The following is a 25,135-nucleotide window of genomic DNA, read 5'->3' as shown; positions in this document are numbered from 1 at the left end:
GGTTGGTGGAGGACCTCCAGCCTCTGCGCTCTAATCCAACGTTTTAACGCTTTAATCGGAACCCAGCGAAGCCTCGCCGAGGTCTTCCGCGAAACATTGCCTTGTCAAGTCACCGTAAGCCCGCTCCTCTTGAAAAAACAAAAAAACAATGTTTTAGGATTTTGTCTTAATTTTTGTCATAACATTATCAACTGAACGGGGCCGTTTTTTCTTCTATCCATCGTTTCCTGCCCCGGTTCTCCGCCTTAAAGCCAGACTTTCTGGTTGAGTCCAGCCCAAATAAATCTTCAGAGGAGACCCGACTGACTGCGCCAAGATGGGGGTAAGAGATTTTTGTGTGAATGGTTGTACTGAGGGGCTGAAAAATGTCGAGTAGTGATGAAGGGGTTAAGCTGCATGGAGGCATGATGTTAGGATGACATTGAGCACGGTGGAGCTGCATGGCCACACGCTCCCGGTGTCTGCGGGGGGACAGGTGAGATCTGAGTGCTCCGCTTCTTTCTCTCACACACACCGAGACCCCCGGGGAGGTGGGGGGGTGTTCACCGCCCGGACACGGGCTCAGCCCAGCTGGTAACGCGTTACTGTAACGTGACAGCTCTCATTGTGCCTCTAAAGAAGCAGCCATCCCGATTTAGCATCACATTGAAGATGATCTGTAAAAATCTGATTGAGGTTCAGGTGGAAAACGAGGCTGTAACGGCGTCGTTTCCATCTCATCTAACGATTTCCTGATAATCCACAGCGACGTCATGTTACAGTCGTGCAGCTCTGAGGAGATGTAACGTCAAAGTAACGAGTAACTGCACGCAAAGAGCAGGCCCGGCGTCTTCTCCCCACCTACCCTGAAATGCGCATTTACGCAGCCATTTGTGCGCGAAGCAGAGGAGAGATGTGAAATCTCTCACGGCTCCGAGCATCTGCTGCACACGATCAAGGAAATTCACGACTGCTAAATACCCGATTAGTCAGCCTGCGCCCTGACACGGGCGAGAAGCGACGCCGCTCATGAATAACATGCCCGCCAAATGCGTAATTACGCGCAGGGACATGGGAGCCGCCGCTGCTGGTGAAAACCGCAGCCCAGACTGCGGAATATCATCATGTCACTCCTGTGGCTGCAGCAGCTCCCAGTCATCCACACGGTGTGTGTGCACGGCTTCATTCAGGGGACCAGTCTGCAGGACCGCGCGATGCAGGATGGTGTTTTTTTATTTATTTATTTATTTATTTTATCCAGCCGCCATTTGATGCATTTTCCTTGGATCGTTACATAACGCGCCGGTGCGTCCTGCTGCTGTCACTGGCGGCGTTGAGATTTGTGAAAGGGTGAAGACGTTTTAGCCCAGGTCTGGTCGCCAAATCTGCACAGGCAAGTGCGTCAAAATGGTTCCTCAGCCCCCCCCCCAGCTCCGCCCCCACCCTGAAAAATGTCGATATGAAGGTTCCCAGAGGAAGGTGCACTCCAGGAGAGTGGACACGCCGACACCGCCACAGTCTGCCGTTACCCCAGGAGCCTCACCATCCCTCCCAGATCTGTCGGTTCATGAAGGACATCCTGTTCCAGACTCTAAATTTAGAGTCTATGATGTAATTCCTACAAAAAAAGGCTGACATTCTTGTGGTTTTGTTATAGAAGTGTTGCACAGTGTACAAACTCGGTGTCTTGCTGTGCTTCACGAGGTTTTTCCTGCCCCGTCTCTGATTTCCGCTGGCTGTTTGCGTGGCATTGGTGGTGGGATGTGAAGCCTATGAACTCCAGTTACCACGTCCTGCAGGGAACTGTGGCGTTATTCCTCCACTGTCCGTGGCGTGACGGCCCGTCTCTCCTGATAGCGTGTGACGGCTCGCGGTTCCTCCTCTGCTCCACATCCGGGTTTGAGGAGGAGGGGTCGGGACGAGAACGCATCGAGGCCGAGCCGTAGAAACCCTGCCGCTCTGTCACGGTTTGCAGCGCCGTCCACTATAACGCCGGAGGGGGAAACCGCACACAACTCCCAGCTCCTGCGTCAAAGAGGGGAGGGGGAGGAGGGCGGCCGGCCGGGCGGGCGGGGCGGGGGGGGGGGGAGGGAAACTCCCATGCTCGGCCGTCAGAGAGGGGGTAGATGGAGTGAGAGGATATTCGGGTGAAGCGGGCCGCGGTGGGGGTGGGGACACCACAGGGAAGCTCGGTTGACAAGGCAACACGAGCCATTTGATCCGGGCCAATCGATGGATCTGGAGTGCAGGAGGCCGGACAGAAAGCAGAGATGAAACAAAGGTCAGCTGCCCAAAGCTCGCTGGGACGATTCGTGACCGAGAACGAGTGATTGACACTGACTGATGGAGGCGGAGAGAGAGAGAGAGAGAGAGAGAGAGTGAGTGATAGAGAGAGATGCCTTTGTGGTGAGTCACCTTGAGAAGGGTGAGCAGTGGAAAGAGATGGAGAACTGGAGGAATGCTGGGAGATGCTGGGATGCAGCAGAGACGAGACAGGAGGGGCGACCGCTGCCGGAGCTCCAGCCGGAAAATTAAGATGGATTCTGAGATACGATGAGGAAAGAGGGAAGAAAAGATGAATACATCTGCTCTTTTCCCATAATGCACTTGGTGCGGAAGCTGACAGAGTGTGTGTGTGTGCGTGTGCGTGTCATTGACAGGGTCTAATTCATACATGATGAAGGCTTTATGCAGCAGCTCTGCACGGTGTCAGAGCTTCACTGTAGTGGCTCCTTTTCATAATTATCTGCATGGAGGCGACGGCGTTGGTGAATATCTTCATTCACCAGCTCGCTCTGCATGAATAAATTCAACATTCGTTGTCAGTCATTGAGTTTTGAATAGCAGGAAATGTTGACATCCACCCAGTCGGCTGCATTGCCAGATGTTTCCCAGATGTTTTTTTTTTTTTTTTTTTGTTGGTTACCTCCATCACGCCAGAAAACGAGCCGCTGCAGGCCACCAGTGTCTTGCCAGCACTGCAGTATTTCATGTGTTCATCACTACATTAGCGATTAGTCATTTATTTCTTCTTCTGAGGATTTATGTCACTTTGTGGAGGATGGAAGCCCAGAGGCCAGGATCGCTGGAGTCTCAGAGGCGTTTATTGAACTCCAAATCAGCCAAACAGCCATGACATCACCCGGAACCAACACCTTATATCCCCATCAACACCCGGAAGGACAACCCACATTTTCTGTCCTTTCAAAATAAACTCCTTTGAGTGTGACACTTAAAACATAATGTGCACCACAACTTCACATTTAAAGAAACTGGTGCTTGCATTAATAATCGGTGTAATGAATTTATCATGCTTTCTATCAAGCTTACATTAACATTTTATCGGATGTCTTGCAATCTAGTTATAATACGTAAAATTAATGGACGTTTTGTCAATTTTAAAAATGTAACATAGCATTGAGCACTGCACCATTGAGAGGAAGAAACTCCATCAGTCACTCCTCCTCTTTACCTCTTTATCCAGTTCAGTTGATCTCAGCTCACACCGAGTGAAGGCAGGACCACATAACCTCACACACATGCACAGGAAGAACATTAAAACTCAGCTCCATAAACTCCACTAATACAAGGAATCAATACCACAAATTCAGTAAAATACTTTAATCAATCATTTTAGAAATTGTATTTCTAAGCTGTTTATATCGTTCTCGCGGTTTCTTAACTTTCCGTTCTGTCCAGGTATACCTGTGTTTGCAGTGATTTCTAGTTTCAGTGTTTTTTTTTTGACCCTCATCAGTTCAGAAAACCTGCAGCTTCTCAGACAGTATTCGTCAAAGGCTCCTCATATTCAGCTTAAAGCCTGAACTCACTTTTCTTTGACTACTTTTAGACAGATCAAAGTTCTATCACGTCTTGTCAAATCCGTGTTAAAGTAATTTTAAAATGTACTTAATATTTGTAGAAATTCCTGAAAATTAAAGCAAATTATCTCCAACAAACTGACCAAACTAGAAAATACCAGTGTTTGTTAAAGTGGAATCAGATATTTTTATTATTTAGTATTAAAACACTTCTATAAATCAATAGATTGTTTTTTTTCCCCTGACATTTACCTCATCAACAATGGCTGCATTTTACAAAAGAAAAACAGGAATATAAAATCTTTGTAAAATTTCACATCAATTTATCCTTGAGAAATGTCAACAAATTACACTTTGTGCTAATTAAAATATACTATTATATAATATTGTGCTGTTTTGTTCCACTTGTTGGACTATCCATTCTTATTTTGCTTATAAAATGAATAAATGATTGAGCTTCCACAGAATGAAATCCAGCATTTAGCTGTAAATAGTTCATAGTTAATCCACCCGAATTAAAGATAATGAAAAAAAACAACAGCACCGTGGTTTCATTGTGTGTATTCCAGCAGTAAAAGCCTGAAGTGAGCACAGAGTCCAGGCCTTTACTACGTTTGCATGTAATGCAAACGCTCATGGCGTTTGTTGCGTAATTGTCTGTCAATATGTCGCTAGTTCTGACTCTTCGCTCTGTAGTTTCCATCTGTGAGTGTGTGTGTGTGTGTGTGTGTGTGTGATACCGCATTGACCGATCAGAGGTTGATTGACTGGTCCCATGTTAGCGATTTGACCAGTTGCCTTTCCTGGAATGAGATGCGAGGCCCGTGTGGGTTACCGGGGATGTGAAGGATGGCGAGGACTCCTCAGCAGTGGTTGATGGATGTGAACACCACACTGATATTACATAACACAACTTCACATTGAGTGCGTCGTTGAAGCGTTGCGTTCACCATTCCTCCTCTCACATCAGTTCGCTTCAATTATTTAGATGACCCGAGTGGATCCTGTGTTGCCAGGAAACGTCACGTCAGTCTCATTGGAAGTTGATGCCGTCAGTCGCAGCCGCTGCCATTTTTCTTCATTTTCAGAAGCGCTGTTCAGCTCAGAGATCAGTGATGCACAGTGAGCAGTTTGAACGTCATCAACCACCTCTGACAGTGTTTTAGTGTTCCACAGCGTCTAATGAAGCTGGCGTGTTTATGTTTGTCATCATGGCGCCGTCTGCATCCTTCCTCTGGTTCAGACCGTCTCCTCCCGATTAAAGTTCAGAGCAGATGAGGAGAAACAGATGGGCAGCCTGGAGGGAGGAGAATGTAAACACCATGGGAGGATGGAGGGAGGGACTAATGATGGAGGACCCCTTCACTCCGTGTGTGTGTGTGTGTGTGTGTGTGTGTGTGTGTGTGTGTGTGTGTGTGTGTGTGTGTGTGCGTGCGTGTGCAAGATAGACAAGCAGTCCACCAGTGTTTTCTAGGTCGATCAGTCCAGTCATCTGTGTGATAATCCATTCCTTTGTGTGTGTGTGTGTGTGTGTGTGTGTGTGTGTGTGTGGAGGTAATACATGAGCTACGTCCGTCCACCATTCAGAATCACTGCTGAAAGCGTAACATTTCGGTCTCTGGAGCGTCGTCAGGGTTAAAGTTTAGCTGGACGGAGAGGCTCAAGGCCTTCACGATGCTGTACGTGGAGGAATACCCGACGATTCAGTGGGTTCGGCTGGTGGACGTTCCACACTGAGACTGCTGGATCCTACGTCCACAGACTGAGAAAAGAAAAAAAACATAAATTTGTTAGATTTCTGCTCTGCAGATAAAACCGTGATAAAAAAATCTACAAGGACGTCGTACACTGGATAAAAATTATGAAACATATCTTAAAAATTGATGCTGTCTTTCTAAATTCCTCTCTTTTAAAGGTGATTTCTCACATGACTTCACATAAAAAGAAGATTGTTGAGCGCTTGTGTTTAAAACTTCACTGCTCTGTAAATCTGTCTCCTCAGTTAAATCTGTGCCGATAAAACGTCCCTTTCTGATTTGAGTGATGTCTGCAGATTAATGGTGGTTGATCCAGTGGTTGATTTCCTGCGGTGCTCCGTGCAACAGGCCCGGCTGGATGCATTATTCCAACAGATCGAGCAGAGTACAAATACTGAGCATGTACAATCTGTCCCGTCCGTCAGCGGCGAACATCTGCCTCCTCTTCAGGTTTGCAGGTTTACAGCCGGGAGCAGCAGGGAGCAGACAGGCCGGGATGGCTTTCACATGCTCCCATTAGCAGTCCTGAACTTAAACTACATTAATGTGAAGCACACTGTGTCTACATTTTCACAAAGCTAATTTCAAAAACAAAAAAATGACCAGATGAGACCTGGAGCGCTTGATTCACAGATAAATGAAGTCGAGGCGTCTGTCTGTTCCTGAATTTGTTTCATAGGAGAAACTTGGCGAGGGAATATGTTGCTCTTCTTAATTCAGGGTTTGGTTCTTTTCATTTTACCCTGAAGCTTTCAGGCTGCAAAGAGAAGTCTGAACAAATCTAAATCTTGAATGAAAGATTGGTTGTGTTTTTATTTTTGAGTGTGACTCTGATGTGACATCATTTCTGATTTTTCTGAGTAATGGATCTGTTTCTGTGTTTGAGGTCATGGTCTCTTCAGTTTGCATCATAGTCCTGTGTGCACTGCAGTGGTGTTAGACCCCGGCCGTGCAGGCGTGTAGTGGTTAGCACTCTCAGCAGTAGCCGTGTCCCTGGTTCAGGTCTGGTGTGACTAGCTGTTTGACCCTGTTTTATTTGTTTTTCCCTCATGAGGAGGCAGTTTGGAGGTGTTGCTGTTCGGATTTTGGACTGGAATTCCTTACATGGTTCACATGTTCTGTTATGTGGTCCAATTAAACCCTCAGCAGCAGGTTGGGCTTGGGCGACTGTCTGAAGAGTTTGCATGTTCTCCCTGAGCTCCATACGGCCGATCTGTTGAGCTTATTTAGTACTTGTGTATTATCCATGGAGGTGAGTGTGTCTCTTCCTGTGTAACTGCGAGCCTTTCAGGGTGTCGCCTACCGCCACCCATCAGCAGCTGGGGTCGGCCTCAGCCTCCTGGACGGATGGATGGATGGATGGATGGATGGATGGATGGATGGATGGATGGGTGGGTGGACGGGTGGATGTGAAAGCAGCCATTAGGAAGCTCAGTCCGGACTATTCATTAAAAAAATAGTTGTCATACACCGAAGACCTTTAAAACCGGCTGATGTGACACAGACGAGTGACAACAAAATCTTTAATCAGACAGACAATTCTTGCGGTTCATTTGAACTAACAGTAGTTTATTGATACCAATCATAGAGCTAATATGTCAACATAAAGTGACGTGTTGCTGCTGCAGTGCTGCTTCCTTTTACTCCCTCGCTCTGGCAGTGCATTTTGTTCTTCCAGCCACTAGCAAGAGGTTTCAAAATCATCCGAAATGCTTCCAGTAAGTCTGATTTAGTTTCATTTTATCTCAGCAGTGGAAGATTATTGCTATATAACATGTAGCCAAATAGGTCCAAGGGACAGTTTTGAAGGAATAAATGATCAAATATGTTTTTTCAGTATAGTACTTCTATATAAATGACACATAAAGGTGTTTCACGCTGTCTTTAAAGTATTGAAAAGCCCTTAAATGACATCCTGGAGTCTGGAACCTCTGAATGAGCTGTGAAGGCTGAACACTGAGCATCCTCGGTGTTTCAGGGAGATGACCACATGTCTGAAACCTCACACCTCAAACAGTAATAACCTCTGAATAGTCACTGCTCTGTAGTGTGACACTTTATACAAATGAACAACTTTTCAAAGTGTCTTCTTGGTGGCAACCAAAGGTTTTATTGGACTTGAACTGTTCAACTCACACACTGAAGTTCAGTGTGTTTATGCGGGCGATGTGAAATGTGTTTCAGGGGTTTAAATAAGTGCTTGAGCAAAGATGAATGAGTGAGCGGGAGAGAAAATCCGAGACAGAGGGAGCGAGTGACTGAGGGGGATTATCATTGTTCAGTGGGTTAATCTGTCGGTGTAGTAAACAGCTGTAATCTGATGGGCTGCTGGATCCCACTGTCCGGGGACGCTGCACCTCCCGACAGATGGCGGAGGAAACGCAGGAAACACACACCGCGTGCGCACATGCAGGGTGTGTGAACTCACATGACGAAACGCAGGAAGAGAGGAATTGCACATCTGCAGCAGGAGAGAAACACACACACACACACGTTCGTACTTACATCGTTGTGAGGACACTCATTGACATAATGCATTTCCTAGCCCCTTACCCTAACCCTAACCATCAAAAATAAATGCCTAACCCTAGCCTGTGCCCTAAACCTAACCTAAACCCAATTGTAACCCTAAATCAAAAATCAAGTCTTAACCCTCAAAAAGGTCAAAAAAGGCCTGTCGAAAAGTGAGGACCGGCAAAAATGTCCTCACTCTGTTGGTGAAAAACGAATTTTGGTCCTTACTTTTGGGTATCTACAAGAACACACACACACACACACACACACACACACACACACACACACACACACAGAGATCAGGAATCAAAGTATTCCTGACTGAAGATGAATAACTACCGCAGACACGCAGAGGGAGAATACATGCTCACAGTACACACACTGTAGCCTTTAATTATTCTGTATTTTACAGCTTTCTTTGAAGGTTGACAGCAAGTTTGCCACATTTCAGTTCATCAGTAAGAGGCTGAGGTTATGAAAGGTAGAATGCAAAGTGAAGACATTCTGCTTTTCCCTGCATTAGTCTGCAGGCAGGATTTCAAAGCGCATTTTTATATTAAGAAGATTTTACTTAAATGCATTCAGTGTGAACATTTTCAGGACGCACTCAGATTTTTTTCCCTCTAAAGCTAAGTGAAAACAGATGTTTTGCCGGGAGTCGTTTTGGTCTATGAAGTAGAATGAGCTGAGCACCCATTCTCTAACATTAAATTAAAGAAAGCTCTCGGACGTGTTGAGGAAGAATGAGCTGGAACATCTGTACCGGTTTGCTGCTCTGGCCGCGGTTCCAGTGTTTCACCCAGCAGCAGAGGAACAAACAGATGGCCCACAGCATAAAACTACCATCAAATCAGCGTGAAACCTCTCGGCCGGACTAATCCTCAGAGGAGCTTTCCAAAAAATAAAGCCGTTGAATAGAGGCTGCTTTTTTTTTTTTTTCTACACCGCATATTTGCACATTTTTGGCCTGAACTCAGGCCCAAAGGAAACTACGCATTAATCTTTAAAACAGACCTTAAAGCTCGTGTCCGGAGTTTCCGTTCGTTTCCAATGTATGTATCATTTTTCAACAGAGCTTAAATGTGTTCGTCTGGTTCGATACTACAATATAATATTAGCATAAAGCGATATAAAAATGTATTTATGAGCCCCGCCTTCTTCTCATAGACCCCCATGTTATCCGAAAAAGCGCTGATTACTGCAGGTGTGTCTGGCCATTTACTGAGGCCAGACACACCTGGATTAATCAGTTCATCCTATCATGAAAGACAGGAAACAAGGAGCCTCCTGAAGTTCAGGAAGTGGTGAAGTTGTGCATAGAGTCCATGGCGTGCACATTTAAAGGGGCGTGGCTTGGCCGCTCATGAAAGCAGAGGGAGGGCGGAACCTCGAGACGTTGGATTAAAAAAAACCCTCTCTCTTTCAAAACTCCGGACACGAGCTTTAAATATTTGTAGTTTGAGTATTCTAAATAGTTATTTTCAATAAGTAGTTTAAATATTTAAAGTTGTGAAAATAAAGGCTTTATAATTATTTGTAATTTAAAGCAATACTAAGGAACTTTTCAACCTTAATAAAACATTTTAATATCTTTTGTGATGATACATCGACTTACCACTAGTTGAATGACCCCTCTGTCACGGCCTGAGGGCGTCAGTATTGCTTTCATTTGGACTAAGCAACTGTGAGGAGGGTGGTAGGAACCCTGCACACTAAAAACTCCAAATGTGCGAACAGTTTTACAGCATGCGTCACATCATGATAGAACATTGTTTAGCCATCATTAGATTCATTACCTCGTCGCTATCCGTCCTTCACACAGCCGCTGGAAACAAATGTAGGCAAGTTCAGTCCGACAGCACGCCACCGGGAGCAGCATTTTACGACGCCACGCGCTAGTCCTCATGGGAACTGTAGTATTCGTTCAGGCAAAACACTACCGCTTTTGTCCAATGGCGCCGCCAAAATCAACAAAAACTAAAAGTTCCTTAGTGTTGCTTTAAAGCCAGGGTCGACAATCTTGGAAAACTAGCATGTAGCACGAATGTAGCATCTCCCCAAGGCTCCGCCCAGCTCCCACCCCATTGGAGGAGCTCCTGTTGGGAGCAAACGCACTGGACGCGGAAGCGCCGCGCGCACGGAAGGGGAAGCGCCACGCGCACGGAAGCGCCATGCGCACAGAGTTTGTGATCGCCTCCAATGTTATGAACCTTTCTGACTGCCCGCACACAACGCGCATAGGAGCGCAGCGCGCCCGCTCCGCTTCCTTCTATTTTTCACGCGAGCCGCGAGCGCCGAGAGCTCCTTGGCAACGCGCGCGCGCTCTGAACCAGGGCCAGTGCACGCCATTGAAATGTACGCGCAGGGGGCTGGTAGAACGGCGAAGGGATCTGATTGGTTTCTTAAGAGCGGTCCGCGCCTTACGATTGGTCGGAGTTTTTACACTCCTTTGGCCGCTACAGTTGTCAGATTTTTTTCCGCACCTTTTTCCGTACACATAATGCATTGACTTCTCCCAGGGGGCAAGGAGCATTTCACTCAGTATGACAAAAAGTGCTTTTGGACAACATCGTCTACCCTAGCTTTAAAGTTTCCCAGTTTTAGTTAGCAAATAAGTGTTTAGCAGGTTTTCTCAATGTTTGGTTTATTTTCTCAGGTTCAGGGATGAGAGCTTGATTCTTATTGAGAAGAAAACCAGCAGCAGCAGCAGCAGCATTCACAGTCAGGATGTAAAAAGCATTTTTATATGAATGAAGTGATCTGCTCCCCAACGGGACTTTGAGCTCAGATAACCACAGCGGTGCCCTGTCAGCAGAGAGTCGAACCAGCAGCTCGCTCCTCTGTCCACTGGTGATTGGACGACTGGAGTCTGATTGTTTTTCCTCCTGACTCCCTGAACCTGCGCTCAGACTCACCGACGCTCTGAGAGACAGAAGCCTGAATGAGCGGGGTGAAGTGGAGCTCTTGATACTGGCCCCTGCTCTAATGATGCTTGATCTAATCAGGAAGTGTTGAGTTCGCCCTCTCGTGCCAGGGGATTATCTCGTTCTGGATGTTTTGACTGGAACTCAGAATGAAGAGAAGAGGATATTTCGGCAGCTGTGAAAGCTGAGGGAATCAGGGAATCCGTCCTGTTGTCAGATGGTGACCTCCAGAGGAGAAACAGCTGTTTTTGTTCTCTGTTTTGGTTGTGATTGTGCCAAACATTTTTTTCTGTGTAACTGTAGAGACCTGTGCTGCTGCATTGGGAAATCAAGCCTTCACGTCTCACTGTGTGTTCCTCTGTTTGTGTGTTGCAGTATGGACGGTCGGACAGTTACCGCGTGGCCACCACGCAGGACAAGGACGAGAAGGAGTCGCCCAAGAAGAAGGGAGGCAAGGATCTGGATGACCTGAAGAAGGAGGTTCCCATCGTAAGTCCTCCCTCTCCCCCTCCGTCTCCTCACTGCTGTTTTCCTTCAGAACGGGGGCTGATGGTGTCCACACACACACACACACACACACACAGAGCTCCATGTCTCTTTGTTGTCACCTGCTTAAAGCTCGTGTCCGGAGTTTCCGTTCGTTTCCAATGTATGTATCATTTTTTTTAACAGAGCTTAAATGTGTCAGTCTGGTTCGATACAATAATATAATATTAGCATGAAGAAATATCAAAATGTATTTATGAGCCCCGCCTTCGTCTCATAGACCCCCATGTTATCCGAAAAAGCACCGGTCAGCTTCAGCCAATAGATTTCGAGCTTCCGCATTCTCGTGCTGTCAATCAACATGTGCACACAGCCAGAGAGCACGGCCGCTCGCCCAGGCAGAGGAGAGTTAGCAACGCAGCAGCCGCCCCGCTTACCTCGGATATATCCACGGTCTGCTGAACATCCACCGTAAACAGCTAAACATGGAGGATGCTGTAGGACTTAGAGGCTCTCATTTTCACCCGACGGATAACGCGCGTGCACAATTAAAGGAGCGTGGCTTGGTCGCTCATAAAAGCAGAGGGAGGGGGAACCTCCAGACGTTGGATTAAAAAAAACTCTCATTCTTTCAAAACTCCGGACACGAGCTTTAAAGTATCAGTTCGGCCTCATATGAACACTCATAGAGAAGATAGAGAGTTTGTAGTTGTTGCATCCTGCCCTCCCTCCAGCAGCGAGCTGTGATCCAGCATCTCTGTATTTGAGAAGAAGAGAACCAAAATAAAGTCATTCAGCAAACAGCATCTCATGATTTACGTTCATTTGTGAAATGTGGAATGTTTTTCTAAAACTTTGTCAGTCGGGAATCAACAGCATTAACTGTGCAGTGAAACTTGGTATGTTCACCAAAACACACAAAGTTATAAGATTTCGGAGGGTTTTCCACCTCTTTTGTCTCTTTTTTGCATTTGATGTGAGCTTTTTTGAATAATTATTGATGAGCAGCTGGTTCGTGATCATATCTGTGTGCAGCCTTCCAGGCAGAGTTGACAGACATGCTAATCTTTTAAAACTTAAGAGAAAAAGCATTAAAAACCTTAATTTTTTTTTAAACTGCACAGCTTCAGGAGGTTTGGACCTGGCTCGGTTCTACGTCAGGTCGATATTTGAGCTGAGAGTTTCTTAACTTCCTTCTCTCTTTGTAGACTGAACACAAAATGTCTGTTGAAGAGGTTTGCCGGAAGTACAACACCGACATCGTCCAGGTGAGACGCGGCTTCAAATGTTTTCTTTATCTCTAATTGCAGTATTTTTATTGTGTACTGCGGTTAAATCTGTGTTTTAATGCATTTACAATGTCTGTGTGAGTTCTGTTGCGCATTAGTGGGTCTGATTTAGTGGGTTTTTTTTTTATTCCCTCAATCTTTTGTTCCTCTTCTTGACTCACACTGGTCCATTTCTCCCATCATAACCTGCCCCCACCCCCCACCCCGCCCTGCTGTCCCTCCCAGGGTCTGACCAACGCCAGGGCAGCAGAGTACCTGGCCCGGGACGGCCCCAACGCCCTGACTCCGCCCCCCACCACCCCCGAGTGGGTCAAGTTCTGTCGCCAGCTGTTTGGCGGCTTCTCCATCCTGCTGTGGATCGGCGCCATCCTCTGCTTCCTGGCCTACGCCATCCAGGCCGCCACGGAGGACGAGCCCGCCGGGGACAACGTGAGTGAAAGGCTTCCACAGCCTGTAGGGAAATGATCAATCTCATTTTCAAACATTACCCATTGATTTAGCCCGAAGATTTACAATTAAATTCTGTATGAAGATTTTTTTTTTTATCTACTCACAAACTGATAATGCCGGCAGTTCACTGGATAAAGCTTTGTGCTGGAAATGAGTTCTCCATTGGAAGAAAATCTTTGAATAAATCGGTTTGTTCGACCTTCAAAGTCGATTGTCACCATATAAACAGACCTTAAAGTGTGCACACGTGCACCTGTGAGAGTCTGCAGTGGAAACCCTCAGCCCTCAGGGAGCTCCTGCTCACGAAGACGACTTGTTGTCACTGATCTGTAACGGAGCAGTTTGCTGAGTCACTCGCTGTCTCGAATGAGGTTTAGTCACTTATAAAGGCTGCGTCAGCTCTTCGTCCAATTCATGGCGGCCGACCCCCCCCCCCCTCCCCCATCACAGCGACAGTGTCCATCCTGTTAGCGTCCATGTGAGCCTCGCCGAGGGGGCCGGCGACTCCTGGCCCTGGTAATGGCAGGGTAAGCGCCGGGTGTCCAGGGGTCAGAGCGCTGAGGCTAAACGGCTCTGACACACAGCAGGAACGTGGCCCGACGCCGCAGGACTCATGATGAGACAGCAGCTCTGCCGAATCACAGCAGTCTGAATTCACACTCTGACTGTCAGGTGTTGCAGTTCAAACACAGGAGCAGCTTAAAAGGCTTTTCTGTGACGATGTATTCTCACACGAGCTGACAGACGAGCGTCGCCTCGCCAGCAGAGCTCTGAAAGAGCAGACAGCTCGCAGATGGCTGCCGTCCAGGTCAGCCAGTGCAAATCTAACCGCATGCTGCTGTCAGCGAAAAGATGTGACGCTGAAAGTCTAATTGGGTTATTTCTGGAATTCACACTTTAAAAAGGCATCCGTTTCCTAAAATAACCGCTTTACCTCCTTTAAATCCAGTGCATTTTCAGGTCCGTCTCGGCTTGTTTGCTGGTCTATTTTTCCACTCGTGATATATTTTTAGATAAAGGTGAAGTCACTCCATTAATTTCTGTATTAAATATAAAAGCCTCACATTTCCTCTCCCTCTGCTTTGTCTCCATAGTTGTATTTGGGAATCGTGCTGTCAGCCGTCGTCATCATCACCGGCTGCTTCTCCTATTTCCAGGAGGCTAAGAGCTCCAAGATCATGGAGTCCTTTAAGAACATGGTCCCTCAGGTACACCACTCCTCCACCGGTCAGCAGCATCTCCATGTCCAGACACCATGCTCACAATGTCCAGCGGCTGTTTGGATCTTTGAGCTGTGAGCTACAAAGACAAATCCGATAGACAAGCAGTGCAAGCATCTTTCTTTACTGATGGAACGAAAGCTTTCCAGCTTTAACTTATTATGAGGACAGCTAAAAATTTATTGTCTTAGAAGGCCCATTCGTAACCAAGCATGTCTCCACAACTTCACAGGAAGTACTGGAACTGATACAGTGACAGGAAACTTGGGATATACATGTCTAAATGAAGTTAGCTACATCAGCATGCATGTATTTAATGTCTGTCTGAGTTGTTGTAAGTGATGTAAAGTTAAATGTAGGTACGTTGAACTTCTTCACTTCAACACCTGTTTAGGTGAAGGACTTTCAGAAACTGGTGGCCGATGAGCCGCAGAGCAAACAGACTCATATTCACTCCTGCAGTCACTCTCAAGTCAGCACTGAACTGAGAAACTTGAGAACATGCAAACTGCACAGGAAGGCCTCCGACCTCTGACCTGAAGTGATCTTCAAAAGTAACGAAAGCCTGGGCAGTATATGCAACAGTCCACTGATCTTTATTCAAAATGTCGTCCATGATTTACACGGAATTTTGTATTTCCTGACAAATTAAGCTGAGAACTTCATCAGATTCACTTGACAGCAAGACGTCTGGCTTTAATACACGTTTACTGTAGAGTTTGCATGTTTCTTCTCCATATTCACCAGCTTCTTCCAACCGTAAGCGTATGTCGGATTAATTTGTGATTTTAGATGTAGTGCAGGAGTGTGTAGGTGGTGTGTGAAACCTGCCTTTTGCAGTGTGCTGGCTGTCACTGACTCCATCTCCATGATCCTTCTCTAGATGGAAATTATTTTTACACCACACGTCACACCCCGTCAGCTGTCTCTCTTTTCTTTTCAAGGTGTACTTTTCAATTATTTTAGATCTGCATTGATGTCTTGTCTCAACTTTTGCCCACCCTTCCTCTAAATAACATCTTTTCCAGATTCTCTGGTATTTTTAATCATTAAATGTTACATGGTTTCAGCTCTGTCATCGATGTTTTATCTGCAGTAAAAGTGTCCCGACAGCTCAAATAGAATCTCCTCTCTGCATCGTTCTCTTTTCCCCCTCTCTCTCTCTCTCTCTGTCTCTCTCTGTCTCTTTGTCTCGCTCCTCAGCAAGCCTTAGTGATCCGTGAGGGGGAGAAGATGCAGATCAATGCTGAGCAGGTTGTGGCAGGAGACCTGGTGGAGGTGAAAGGAGGAGACAGGATCCCTGCTGACCTCCGCATCATCTCCTCCCACGGCTGCAAGGTGAAAACTGCACTTCCCATCATGCTGACACTGACGCTGACCTCTGCAGTTTGGTTTCTGAGCAGTTGCAGTTTTTCCCTCCTCTTCATCAGTGTTTTCATAGAATCATTAATCTGTTTCTCTGATTTGTGCGCAGGTGGACAACTCATCCCTGACCGGTGAATCTGAGCCTCAGACCAGGTCACCTGACTGCACGCACGACAACCCACTGGAAACCCGCAACATCGCTTTCTTCTCCACCAACTGTGTCGAGGGTAAATTTACATTTAACAAGTCTCAAACCAGGGTCACCATGTTCCCATCATGCCCATCAGGGACAAACACCATGTCTTGTTTGCTTATTTAGACAGTGTGTGTGAGTGTGAGTGTGTGTGAACGTGTGCTTGTTGTACCTTCCTGTTTCAATGCTCAGATTGTCCTGTAAACTCATGGAGCCTTCGGTCGCCTCACTGGAGTCATCGAGACCCCGTGGAGTCGCCGTGTGGCTGATATTAATCTGATTCCGTTTCTTCTCCGGTGCAGCTGCAGCCATTTCAGGCCGTCCTGTTTCAGGGAGACCCTGCAACTCTCTTGATGAGGCTCTCTGGAAAATAGGAAATCTGTTGTGTGGCGCCCTCATGTGGAAATTTAGTTGCAGTACATCCTGTCTGATGTTACCAAACATCCATGGTGACTTCGTCGTCTTTACCTGAAGCCGGTACAGAAGTGTGAAGTGTCTTCTCCTCCCTCTGTGCAGGAACTGCTCGTGGTATCGTCGTGTGTACTGGAGACCGCACCGTGATGGGACGCATCGCCACGCTCACCTCCGGCCTGGAGACTGGCAAGGTGACAGATTCACTAAAGCCTTCCAAATGACACATTTTAGATGGACTGACTTCCACCAGAGCTTCCAGCTTTGCTGAGTGAATGAAAAATATTAAATCATATTGAAAATGGTGCAGCTGAAAGTGAACTAAAACTTGTTGATACACAATATCACATTGGTCCTAACATAGGATGAGCTTTATTTCTTTAAATAAATATTTGTTAAACTAAAATATTATCTTGTAAAAGCTCAAGCTGCAGATATAAATGAGCGGTAACACTTTATTTGAAGCCCCCCTGTATAACACATTATAAGTACATTTATAAACCATTATAATGCCATTATAGCACGTGTAGCTATAGTTATAAACACTCATAAATGATCACAATGCCAGGACCTAACCCTAATCCTATGCTGTATAGTGAGTTGTAAAGCATTGTGATCATTTCTGAGTGTTTATAACTACTTATAATTTGTTATACCGGGTGCTTCAAGTAAAGTGTTGCCAAATGAGCTTATCCGTTTCTCCCCCTCAGACGCCCATCGCCAAGGAGATCGAGCACTTCATCCACATCATCACCGGCGTGGCCGTCTTCCTCGGCGTCACCTTCTTCGTCCTCTCGCTCATCCTGGGCTACTCCTGGCTGGAGGCCGTCATCTTCCTCATCGGGATCATCGTGGCTAACGTGCCCGAGGGGCTGCTGGCCACCGTCACCGTGAGTCAGACCGGTAGAGCGCAGCGTGTGTGAGCGAGGCGAAAGTGACACACACGCCGGTGTTTCCGGTGTCAGTGAGAGGAGATGTTTGTCTGCTTGTCTCGTTCTGAGCTGTTTTTCTACAGTGATTTTTTTTTTTCCATCAGTTTCAGTGTTTTGTGTAGATTTCAGTCAAATATTAGTGTCATCAGCTTAAAAAACAGAAAAGTTCAAGAGTAACTGAATTTGGCATCTAGTTTAAGAACCAGTCGTCCTGCATTTCATCTTTCAGTCATTAAATGTTCTCAGTCAGATTTGATTGCAGTTAAACTCCAGTTTCTGTGTCAGTGTGTGCTGTGTGAAGTGATCTGGCTGCAGTCGTCTCGTTGTGAACGGTTTGTTTTGTCCGCTTCCTCTCTACCCGTGCTCGTGTGTGTCTTTGCAGTTTGGTGTCGCTCCGTGTTTGTGTGCATCTTTGCGTGTGTGTCTGTGCTCTAACGTTACTCTGCGTCGGTATCTTGTTTCTGTAGTGAAGCCAGTGTGTTGTCTTGTGTATCTCTCTTTCCATCTCTCTTTCTTTCTCTCCCAGAAGCAGCTCCATGTGTGTTTGTGTTTCACTCTGTCCATCCTTCTCTCCGTATGTCTCTCTCCCTCTCTCTCTCTCTCTTTCCAGGCCAGTCACGGTGCTGCCTGCAATGACAACGACTAGCTAATGTAATGACATTAGGTCCATGACTAGTCAGCCTCCGGGGCTGAACTCGGCCTCCTCTGCTCGGCCTTGGCTAGTTCTGTTTGGCCCTCTGGTCTTGCCATACTTGGCATGATCCCATAATGCACCGCTGCTCCGCTTCACCGCTTCACTCCTTCCTGCCTCCTCCTCTCTCTGCAACGCTTGTCGGGCTGTGTTCTCCGTCATTGTTCGGACCTTTTCCGTTGAATGCATTGTGCTGAATGGAGGATGAACATCTCCAGGCACGCGGGGGGGGGGTTCGGTTCTCAAACAGGGGAAACGTTTCCGGTGCAGCACGTCACTGATGTGCTGCTCATTGGCTCAGCTCAGTCGCTGCCTGGAGATGATCATTAACTGCGTTACTTTACAACAGAGATACTAATGACTTGTCTTGCCTTTGAATTGGTCCGTTCCCTCCTTTTGATTGGTTTCATCTCCCGCCTTCTTCCTTCTCTGCTCTCGGTTTCTCCCAGGTGTGTCTGACTCTGACGGCCAAGCGAATGGCCCGGAAGAACTGCCTGGTGAAGAACCTGGAGGCCGTGGAAACGCTGGGCTCCACCTCCACCATCTGCTCCGACAAGACCGGCACCCTGACGCAGAACAGGATGACCGTGGCCCACATGTGGTTCGACAATCAGATCCACGAGGCCGACACCACCGAGGACCAGTCCGGTGAGGGTTTCCTCTCCGCGTGTGGTCCTGTGTTGAGCTGCTGCACTGCAGGAACGTCAGCGTTCACTGTTTTCTTTCCACGCCTTCAGGTTCCTCCTTCGACAAGAGCTCAACCACATGGGTGTCTTTGGCCCGCATCGCAGCTCTGTGCAACCGCGCCGTGTTCAAGGCCGGCCAGGAGTCTTTACCCATCCTGAAGCGGGACGTGGCCGGGGACGCCTCCGAGTCGGCTCTGCTCAAGTGTATCGAGCTCTCCTGTGGCAGCGTCAAGGCCATGAGGGACAAGAACAAGAAGGTGGCCGAGATCCCGTTCAACTCCACCAACAAGTATCAGGTGAGAACTGAGAGCTATAACCACCAAGAGCTGAACGTAGAACCAGAAACGTGTCCTGTAATGTTTAAATCTTCTCCCGTCAGCTCTCAGTTCATGAGACCGAAGAAGAGAATGACAACCGCTACCTGCTGGTGATGAAGGGAGCCCCGGAGAGGATCCTGGACCGCTGCTCCACCATCATGCTGCAGGGCAAGGAGCAGCCGATGGACGACGAGATGAAGGAGGCTTTCCAGAATGCTTACCTGGAGCTGGGAGGGCTGGGGGAGAGAGTGCTGGGTGAGCGCCACAGCAAAACACTCATCGTGTTATTAGAGCAAGAAAACCAATTTACTGTTAAAGTCTGGAGTAACATGAAGGAGTCAAGTAACTATCTGTCCTCATTTCCTCCGTTCTCCAGGTTTCTGCCACCTGTTCATGCCAGAGGACAAATACCCCAAAGGCTTTGCCTTCGACACAGACGACGTCAACTTCCAGACCGAGAACCTTTGCTTCGTGGGCCTCATGTCCATGATCGACCCTCCCCGCGCCGCCGTGCCCGACGCTGTGGGCAAATGCCGCTCCGCCGGGATCAAGGTGGGCTCCTCTCAGCCGTGACATTTCCTCAAGTAGGAAAGCTCAACATGTCGACCCGAAAGTGAAGTTAGAAACCAGTCACGCTCGTTCCTGAGAGAATTTCGTCTAATGTGTCATTTTATCATCTTTTCTGTTATCACTTCAGTTTGATTTGGCTTTGCCTTCTGCTGAATCTTTAATCTGCATCTGTTGCTCTTCAGCATCACTTACTTTTCCTCGATCGTCTTTCTCTCTGCCTTCAGGTCATCATGGTGACTGGTGACCACCCGATCACAGCCAAGGCCATCGCAAAGGGCGTGGGAATCATCTCCGAGGGCAACGAGACAGTGGAGGACATCGCCGCTCGCTTGAACATCCCCGTCAGTCAGGTCAACCCCAGGTCAGCCTGCAGTCTCGCCTGTTGCGTCACTGCTGCAGCGAATGAGTTTTCAAATGATAAACAGAAGCATGGAAATGAATCCAGTACAGAACATGAACTGGTGGCTGTGTGTGCGCTGCGTAGGGACGCCAAGGCGTGTGTGATCCACGGGACAGATCTGAAAGACCTCAGCCAGGACCAGATGGACGACATTCTGAGGAACCACACAGAGATCGTCTTTGCCAGAACTTCTCCACAGCAGAAGCTCATCATTGTGGAAGGCTGCCAGAGACAGGTACACGAACCGGGGACCTTCCGTTCAGCTGAATGAGCCGGAATCAACAGTTTCCAGCAGCTTCTGTGAATAACATGAGCTGCTCTGGTCTGGTCTGGTCAGGGCGCCATCGTGGCTGTGACCGGCGACGGCGTGAACGACTCTCCCGCCCTGAAGAAGGCCGACATCGGCGTTGCCATGGGGATCTCCGGCTCAGACGTGTCCAAACAAGCCGCAGACATGATCCTGCTGGACGACAACTTCGCCTCCATCGTCACCGGAGTGGAGGAAGGTGAGCTGGGGGGGGCAGTGAGAGAAGCCAGGCACGTCTACGAAGAACTGAGGGATGATTTGAAGAGCAAAAAAAAAAACAGGATTTATTTCTTCAACTGAACCTTGAGCAGTCTTTTCACAGTCAGAGAGCTCTTCGTACAGAAAGCTTCCTGTTTGGAACAAATTTGTCAGGACATGTTAATTATAGTCCTTTTAATAAATTTGCTATTGGAAATTATGTTGATGAGAAAACAATGCAATGCATCATGGTACATATATTGCTGTAGTTTGATATCATTACCTAATGATTTAAAAATAACAAGCAAAAGAACTATGTTCACACTCAGAAATCTACATGAGTACAAGTGAAAAAATAGTGCTGTAAAAATGAATCCAGATGGCTTCATTGGTGGTTATTTGTAGGCGCTGAAATGAGACAAAAATAAAAAAAATAATAGTGTAGATGCAGTGCGTACAGTCTTGTCTCTCTTGTCTGTCTCTGTTCCATCATATCTGATCAGGCTCTCATTTCTTCCAGGCCGTCTGATCTTTGACAACCTGAAGAAATCCATCGCTTACACTCTGACCAGCAACATCCCGGAGATCACCCCCTTCCTGTTCTTCATCCTGGTCAACATCCCGCTTCCTCTGGGCACCATCACCATCCTCTGCATCGACCTGGGAACCGACATGGTGAGAGAAACACTCGTGCAGCCCGATGGATTCATTTCCAGTCTGGTTCCCTGTGAGAATGCAGAGGACACCAGTCGGGAGCATGTTTGCATTGCAGGTGGTTGTTACGCGCTCAGCACACTGAGGCGCTCGTGTGGCTGATCGCTGATCACTCATGCTTCCACAGTCAACCAGTCAGCTGCACACGAACATGTCAACATGTTTAACATGTTTACTGCACAGATACACCTGAGGTACCAGATGGATCAACGCGGACAGGAAAGCTTTTACTGTACAGTCAAGTTACAATCCAGTGAAAATACTCATTTCTCAGCAAACCAACCGTTCGAAGCCGGAGAGAATCTTTTTTTTAATTGTTTTTCAGAAATAAAACTGTAATCAGCAAGTTTACACAAGATATATTGAGGGAGAAACGTGTGTTTCAATCTCAGAACAGGGATGTCCAGACTCCCCTGCTCCACCCTGTGCTTCACAGTCAGGCACATGCAGGAAAAGACCACTAGGTGGCAGTGTTTTACCAGGAAAAGAAGCAGCCAGGAGATTATTTTTCTGGTCTGAGTTACAAAAAGAGCAAGTTACTAAAAAAACCACATAAACCTCTACTTTTTAAAGACATTACACCGAACCCACAGTCAGCTTCCCATGTTCTCTTTCAGGTTCCAGCTATTTCTCTGGCTTATGAAGCAGCTGAGAGCGACATCATGAAGCGGCAGCCCAGAAACCCACTGAGGGACAAGCTGGTCAACGAGCGGCTCATCAGCATCGCCTACGGACAGATCGGTAAACACATTCATCCCCTCATCAGCTGGACGGTGCTACATGTGCTACATACAAGTTTGTTTTTAGACAAAATCCAGTTGAGGCTCATTCAGTCTTTAGTGTTCCGTCTTCCCACTGAGGCTTCAGCGATTCAGCTCGGGTGAACTGTGTTTCTGCAGGTATGATCCAGGCTCTCGGCGGCTTCTTTGCGTATTTTGTCATCATGGCTGAAAACGGTTTCCTGCCGTCTCTGCTCGTCGGCATCCGGCTGAACTGGGACGATCGCTCCAACAACGACCTGGAGGACAGCTACGGGCAGCAATGGGTATCTAACAGTCATCTGCTTTCTTGTTTCTGTTCTTTTCACTTATAAGGCAGGCCTACTGAAATGTTCTAGAAGTCTTCTTCTATCACACTGATCTTTGTGTGAATAATTCTTTATATCATGATCATCAATAAGCAGTCATTCTTTGTGTGTGCAGACCTATGAGCAGCGTAAGATAGTGGAGTTCACGTGCCACACAGCCTTCTTCGTCAGCATCGTGGTGGTGCAGTGGGCAGATGTGATCATCTGTAAGACCAGACGTAACTCTGTGTTCCAGCAGGGCATGAGGTGAGTCAGGGGCAGCTGGGACTTTGAGTTCTTCCTTCGTATTGTCTCTCTTATGAGAAATATTGTAAAGATGTCCTCACATTCCTGCCTCTCTGGTGATTCTGATCGTTTATTGACAGCTGATGCAGCCACGCAGTCATTAAATTTAGAGAACCTGAAGCGATTTCTTTAGATCCCATTTGTAATTCTTTCTCTCTGTCTTCTCAACTTGCTGCAGGTTCTCTAATCAGCCCTCTTCTTTGTTTTTCTCCTCTTTTTTTCCCCCAGGAATAAGATTTTGATCTTTGGCCTCTTTGAGGAAACAGCTCTGGCTGCATTCCTGTCCTACTGCCCCGGGATGGACGTGGCACTACGGATGTACCCACTCAAGTACGTAACACACACCGATCAGAGGCGTCCCAGAATGCTCAGTTCGAACCGTCATCTTTCAGATGAGTCCAGTCAGTCCCGATGTCTTCAAGACAAACAGGAGACTTTCTGTCAGGTTTCCTCTCAGAAACATTCAGCTGGAAAGTGTCTTTATTTTCCCCCTATATGTCACAAGACAGTGAAGTTCAGACTAGTTTTAGGCTTTATCCTGCTCCGTCACATTCTGCTGTAAAAGCTGGAAATGCTCCAGCGCTGCCTCACTCACTCCGTCTCTCCCTCCTCCTGTCTCAGGCCCAGCTGGTGGTTCTGTGCGTTCCCGTACAGTTTCCTCATTTTTGTTTATGATGAGATCCGAAAAGTCATCCTTCGCCGAAGCCCCGGAGGTGAGGCACTCCGACGCACACACTCGGACCTGAGAACAGACTTTAAATCTTCTGCCTGGCCACAGTTTTCACCTTCCTCTCTGCTTTTCTCCTTTCCCCTCTGTTTCTCCTCTCTTCTGTCTCTGCAGGTTGGGTGGAAAAAGAGACATACTATTAAATTATCAGAGCATCATTTACTTCTTCCCCTCATCCCTCCACTCCCCCCTCCATCATCTCCTCCACCCCCCTCCCTCCTTTACATACTCAAACTGTACAAGAAAACAATGTTTACTCCTCCTCCTCCTCCTCCTCCTCCTCCTCTTCCTCCTCCTCTTTGTTTCTTCATCCTCATTTCCTAAAGAAACAAACAAACGCCAAGACAGCGCTGACCAGAGGACCAACGGCGGAGGAGGGGAGGACGGGGGAGGAGGGGGGTGTGTGTGTGGATCCTCCCCGTCCTCTCCGTCCGTCCGCCCTGCTTTTTTTTCTATCCAAAGTCTTTACAGCAGAGTCTGCCAGTAACACTGTTTGTGCCGCCGCTCTCCGCGCGTTCGCTCGAGTTACACCGCCGCGTGGAGAAACGATTAAGCGAATAAAGACGACGACCTGACTGTTCCACCGTCTCCGCCGGCCCGGCTCCGCGATCACTGCCACTTTCTGCCATCCGCCCGCCACGACTTTCCTTCTATCTCTCTCTTCTCTCTCTCTCTCTCTCTCTCTCTCTTCTCTCTCTTTTTCTATTAACTCACTGCCAATCTTGTACTGCCGTTCTCTCTCTCTCTCTCTCTCTCTCTCTCTCCCTCCTCCGTCTCTCCTCTCAATAAAGAATCAGTTTCTTCACGAAGCCCATCATGTCACTCACACCATCCACCAGGTGGAAAACTCCCTCCCCTCCTCCCTCCCTCCCTCCCTCCCTCCCTCCCTCCCTCTCTCCTTCCCTCCCTCCGCCCCCCGTGTTTTTTTCTGCTTCTTGTTTTCTAATAGACGACTGGGTGTTTTTTAAAAAACTAAATTGTTGTAAACTGTTTTTTTTTTTCTTCTTTTTTTTTTTAAGTTTGGAGTGGGTCTGAGAGCTGCTTGTTTTCATCGGGACATGACAAAGCACACCGTCTTTTCCTCTCTCCTTCCTCTCTCAAGCTCCTCCCCCCCCCCCCCCGCCCCCCACCCCACCCCGCCCCGCCCGTCGATCTGTCCCCGTCTGTCTGTCTGTTTGTGAACACCGTGAACCAAATCCCTCCGTCCTTGTAGACTTTCACCCACCTTCACTACCTTCCCCCCCCCCTCCTCAACCCCCCCCCCACCCCCCACCCCCACCCAAATTCACCTCTGTTAATGAAAAAAATACAATCTTTCTGTGTCCTCGGAAAAAGAGATTTCTCTCCAATTTCATTATTTAAATCAGTGGATATATGGAATAAGGCACTGTACCTTAACTTGCAAAACAGCAGCAAAAAAAAAAAAGAAAAAGGAAAAAAAAACAGAAGAAATGAAATAAACTAGAAGGATCTCTCTTTTTTCAGCTTGGTCTCGAGTTTGTTTTTGTGTGGAGTTTTGTCAGAAAATGGAAATAAATGCTGTGACCAACTCTTACTTATTGCAGCAGCGTCAAGTCTTCTGTTTGCACCCCAGTCGGAGCTCCTTCAGGTCAAGCAGACTGAACACGTTACGTAGTGTCTGTCAAGACCTGCTGGTCGTCCTCATTCCTTGCTCCTAGAAATAAGTTGAACAGAGCGAATAAAGCCGATCCAGTGAGTGAATAGATCAGTCGCAATCAAAATCATCAGTGTACCAGGCTGTGCTGAGAATAATATGCTATAAAGTAACACAGCAACTTCAGCATCAACTCA

General features: G+C 47.3%; 1 protein-coding gene and 2 long non-coding RNA genes across 3 annotated transcripts; 1 reads left to right on the top strand and 2 right to left on the bottom strand.

Annotated features, from left to right (window-relative positions):
- atp1a3a (ATPase Na+/K+ transporting subunit alpha 3a) lies at window positions 1-23,823 on the top strand. The gene is made up of 23 exons (XM_030120108.1): window positions 1-322; window positions 11,371-11,484; window positions 12,690-12,749; window positions 12,996-13,199; window positions 14,315-14,428; window positions 15,644-15,778; window positions 15,915-16,032; window positions 16,515-16,603; window positions 17,120-17,299; window positions 18,482-18,680; window positions 18,770-19,014; window positions 19,098-19,290; window positions 19,412-19,587; window positions 19,830-19,966; window positions 20,090-20,240; window positions 20,343-20,511; window positions 21,031-21,185; window positions 21,842-21,965; window positions 22,124-22,269; window positions 22,427-22,557; window positions 22,825-22,926; window positions 23,218-23,309; window positions 23,438-23,823. The coding sequence occupies exons 1-23, from the start codon at window positions 317-319 to the stop codon at window positions 23,464-23,466; spliced, it is 3,069 nt and encodes a 1,022-aa protein (XP_029975968.1). The 5' UTR covers window positions 1-316; the 3' UTR covers window positions 23,467-23,823.
- Window positions 21,127-24,676, bottom strand: LOC115409110 (uncharacterized). The gene is made up of 3 exons (XR_003933899.1): window positions 24,597-24,676; window positions 24,172-24,179; window positions 21,127-21,138 (listed from the first exon to the last, which is right to left on the bottom strand). It is a non-coding gene; the product is annotated as an uncharacterized LOC115409110 (long non-coding RNA).
- Window positions 24,341-24,526, bottom strand: LOC115409111 (uncharacterized). The gene is made up of 2 exons (XR_003933900.1): window positions 24,459-24,526; window positions 24,341-24,428 (listed from the first exon to the last, which is right to left on the bottom strand). It is a non-coding gene; the product is annotated as an uncharacterized LOC115409111 (long non-coding RNA).
- Window positions 24,677-25,135: the final 459 nt, after the last annotated feature.

The sequence above is a fragment of the Salarias fasciatus genome, chromosome 22 (assembly GCF_902148845.1).
Source record: "Salarias fasciatus chromosome 22, fSalaFa1.1, whole genome shotgun sequence".
NCBI lineage: Eukaryota > Metazoa > Chordata > Actinopteri > Blenniiformes > Blenniidae > Salarias > Salarias fasciatus.
This window is presented reverse-complemented; position numbering and strand designations above follow the sequence as displayed.

Bases quoted from the DNA above. Each gene is read 5' to 3' on its own strand.
- atp1a3a (XM_030120108.1), top strand. The intron at 19,015-19,097 runs GTGAGAACTGAG...TTCTCCCGTCAG, and splicing joins ACTCCACCAACAAGTATCAG to CTCTCAGTTCATGAGACCGA. The intron at 22,927-23,217 runs GTACGTAACACA...CTCCTGTCTCAG, and splicing joins CTACGGATGTACCCACTCAA to GCCCAGCTGGTGGTTCTGTG.